Source organism: Mastomys coucha, unplaced genomic scaffold, assembly GCF_008632895.1.
Source record: "Mastomys coucha isolate ucsf_1 unplaced genomic scaffold, UCSF_Mcou_1 pScaffold16, whole genome shotgun sequence".
Classification (NCBI taxonomy): domain Eukaryota; kingdom Metazoa; phylum Chordata; class Mammalia; order Rodentia; family Muridae; genus Mastomys; species Mastomys coucha.
In genome coordinates this window covers 28912560-28915675 of record NW_022196898.1, presented here as the reverse complement: position 1 = coordinate 28915675, position 3116 = coordinate 28912560, and the positions used below count along the sequence as shown (strand labels likewise).

Genomic DNA, 3116 nt, shown 5'->3' with positions numbered 1-3116 from the left:
AAAAGAAAAAAAGAAAAAAAAGAAAAAAGAAAGAGAAAAAGAAATCTTATTTAAGAATGTTACTTTGATTTTTGGATCAATTTGGAGCTATAGTTTAGATTATAGGGTTCCCCCCCCCCCACAAAAAAATCACATTGCTTGTAGCTTAGGGTGCAGTTATATTTTTTAAATCCAATAAAGTTGATGGCTTTTCTTTTTCAATTTAAGGGTCCTGGACTTATTGCTGCACTTTGGGGGATCTTCATCTTCAAGGAAATACAGGTAAGGGTGAAGAAATGATTGTTGTCCCTGAATCCCAGTCCCCTCTAGGAAGTTAAAAACTTTGGATAGCTGCTTAAATTCAGGAGGTTAGCAGACCAAATGAGAACACATTGTTCTGCTGTGAGATAGGATGGGGCTTAACAAAACACCCCCATAGCCGGGCATAGAGCACTTAATAGCTAAAAGCTTGGATTTTACATTTAATTGTATTAACTTACAGCTTCCTTTCTAATTCACCAAGTGTTGCAGTAAATCTCTAACCCCAAAAAGCCCAAGCAAAAACACACAACTCAGTTACAAGATTTATAAGTTGCACGCCTAGATTGGGCAGATTACTACTCCACTACTCTATTCCCCAGCTACGAGATCCTTTGCTATTTGCGACTTCTCTGGACCATGTGGTTCTGCTCCATCTTCCTTCCATCTTCTTCCTCCATCCTCTTCCTCTCACTCCCTATTCTTCCCCCACTGTCTAAAACCTCCAGCCCCACCTTTCCCTTCCACTGCCCAATCACAGGCTCTATCCTTTATTTGACCAGTTAAAATGGGGAGAAGGTTCACATGAAATCACTTGAATGTGTGATCCACTCCTCATCAGGCCAGCCCCTCTTGAGGAAGCCGAATTAACATCAGGATACAAACAGCACCAGGGCAACCCACTACAACCAAGTTCCTCTGGAGAGCCCGTGAATATATCTCCTCTTTAAACAGAGTTACTGAGTGCCTGTTCTGAACTAGTACTAGTAGTTTGTTTAAGACTTCTGAAAACTAAGACATGGATTTTAGGAGACCTAAAGCGCTAGTGTGGGATTCACATACATGGAAACGTGTGCACCAGAAGCTGGGCCCGACCTAGCAGCTCTGGGTGCTTCACTTCACTAGTAGAGAAGTAGACACAGCCTCTAGTACTGAGGTTCCCAACAAGTCAGACAGCTTACCTGGCCTACATCCAACTTACAAAACTCTGATCAAACACAAAGTAGTGTGCTCTAACCTGATTCCTTATTAAATTGCAAAAAGAGTATGTAAAATTTAGGTCTTTGAATTACATGTTAAGTGTAATTACTCTTAGAAATAGTTTTTAATTTACTTTTGCATTTATTTATGTACGTGTGTATCAGTATGTGGGTATGTGCATGTGCGCACAAATGCATGCAGAGACTAGAAGAGGGTGCCAGATCCCCTGGAGCTAGATAGAGTTCAGGCAGCTGTAAGCTGCCCCATGTGGGTACTGGGAACTCAATTCCCAGTTGGAAGAGCAGCAAGCCCTGTTAACTACTGAACCATCCCTCCAGCCCCAAGTGTGACTAGTCCTGATAAGAGCTAGGAATTTAAAAGCACAGTCCCTTTGTAGCGTCCACACCCTCTCCATTCTGGGTACTGTTTCTGTTGCATCTGGGTTTGCTGCACAAATTTACCGCTGCTCCATGCATTTGTCAGAAATGAAGCCCAGTACTCCTCAGGAATTGTCAGGATAAAATGATGAATGAGGACAGGAAATCTCAATGTGCAGAGAGAGTCCTGCTGTGTGGTTAGGAAAGCTAGCCTCATGTACAATTGTCAATTTGACCTCTTCTGCTGGACTCTGATTCATGGGGCAGCCACACTACGCACTCTTCCCTGGTCTCAACTTTAAATCTTACATGATCCACCCACCACTAGGTTTTCACTCATACTTCATTGGCCAGGCATTCCTTGGGGAGATGCTCAGAAATGCAGCTCTCAGCTCTGCTGAGGATCACCCATGAGCAGCACCCAGCCTTCACAAATTCACTCTCCACAATAAGTCAGCCAGTTCTCTGCGAAGACACAGCATTCCCTCTCCAGTCTTCCTCCCCATTTGCCCCTCTCCTAAGAAATTTACAGGAAGATGTAGGTGAGACTTAGTACCTGTCCTGGGTGAGCTGAATTTAATTAGTGTTTTGGTGAGAGGAGGGTGACCACCTTCACTTTCCCTGCAGATGTGATATTCTTGTCTCCCCCACCCCAATGGACCTCTCAGAATTCCTCTGTGCTCACTAAATGACTATAATTAAATCATATAACTTCTAAGAAAATGGCCAATAGTAGCATTCTATGATTTTTGTATTAGATGATCTACAACTTAGGAAGGAAGACTAGTTCTGTTGGTAAAGTGCTTAACTTGAAGCATGGAGGCCTGAGTTCAATCCCAGAATCCAGACTAAATTAAAAGTCCAGGTGTGTCGGTACACACTTGTAATCCAAGCACTGGAGAGGCAAAGAAAGGAGAGTCCCTGGGCCTCCCTGGCTACCCAGGCTACCCTAGATAACAAGGCGCTAAGGAGGATGGAATGCGTATCTAGAGTTAGTGAGACATTATTCTGGTTTTGGAGTGTTCAGAGTCTATCTGTACAGAGGTGTGAGTGAGTACCTACTAGCCATCATTCAGAAAGAAACAGCCAAGACAAAGAGGGTGCATGGCTGAAGGGACTAAGATATGATCCAGAAGGGATTCTCAGGGACACAAGATTGTTGTTTCTCAGTGTTTGAGGGTTTAATCTCAGGAGGGAGCTATTGAAATCGATCTATGTGTACCTCTGAAGATAGATCTCATGGAAATGAAATATGTCTGCTTACAACAGGAAGGTATTTCTTTGAGACTTAGACCATGACTGAGCTGCATCAGAATGAGGCTATCCATGTCTTCCATCTTTAACACGAGTGCCCATACATAGTAGCAAAAGCTCATCTTCCTCACACCTCTCTTTGTTTCTTTAGACCCATCTCCATCATACCATTAGTGTTCTATCTTCTTTCTCAAAGACTAGGGCTGTCTCCTTGGTCTCCTCACATTAATTCTGGCCGGTCCCATCTGTTTCACATCCTCCCCCTCC

At 43.4% G+C, this 3116-nt stretch overlaps 1 protein-coding gene across 10 annotated transcripts in view; it reads left to right on the top strand.

Annotated features, from left to right (window-relative positions):
• Positions 1-3116, top strand: part of Tmem144 (transmembrane protein 144) — a 43444-nt gene that overhangs the window by 37284 nt on the left and 3044 nt on the right. For all 10 annotated transcript variants that reach the window (XM_031374139.1, XM_031374140.1, XM_031374143.1 and 7 more), the window contains one exon: positions 208-261. In XM_031374139.1, coding sequence (XP_031229999.1) covers positions 208-261 — 54 coding nt within the window. The remainder of the gene's footprint in view (positions 1-207; positions 262-3116) is intronic.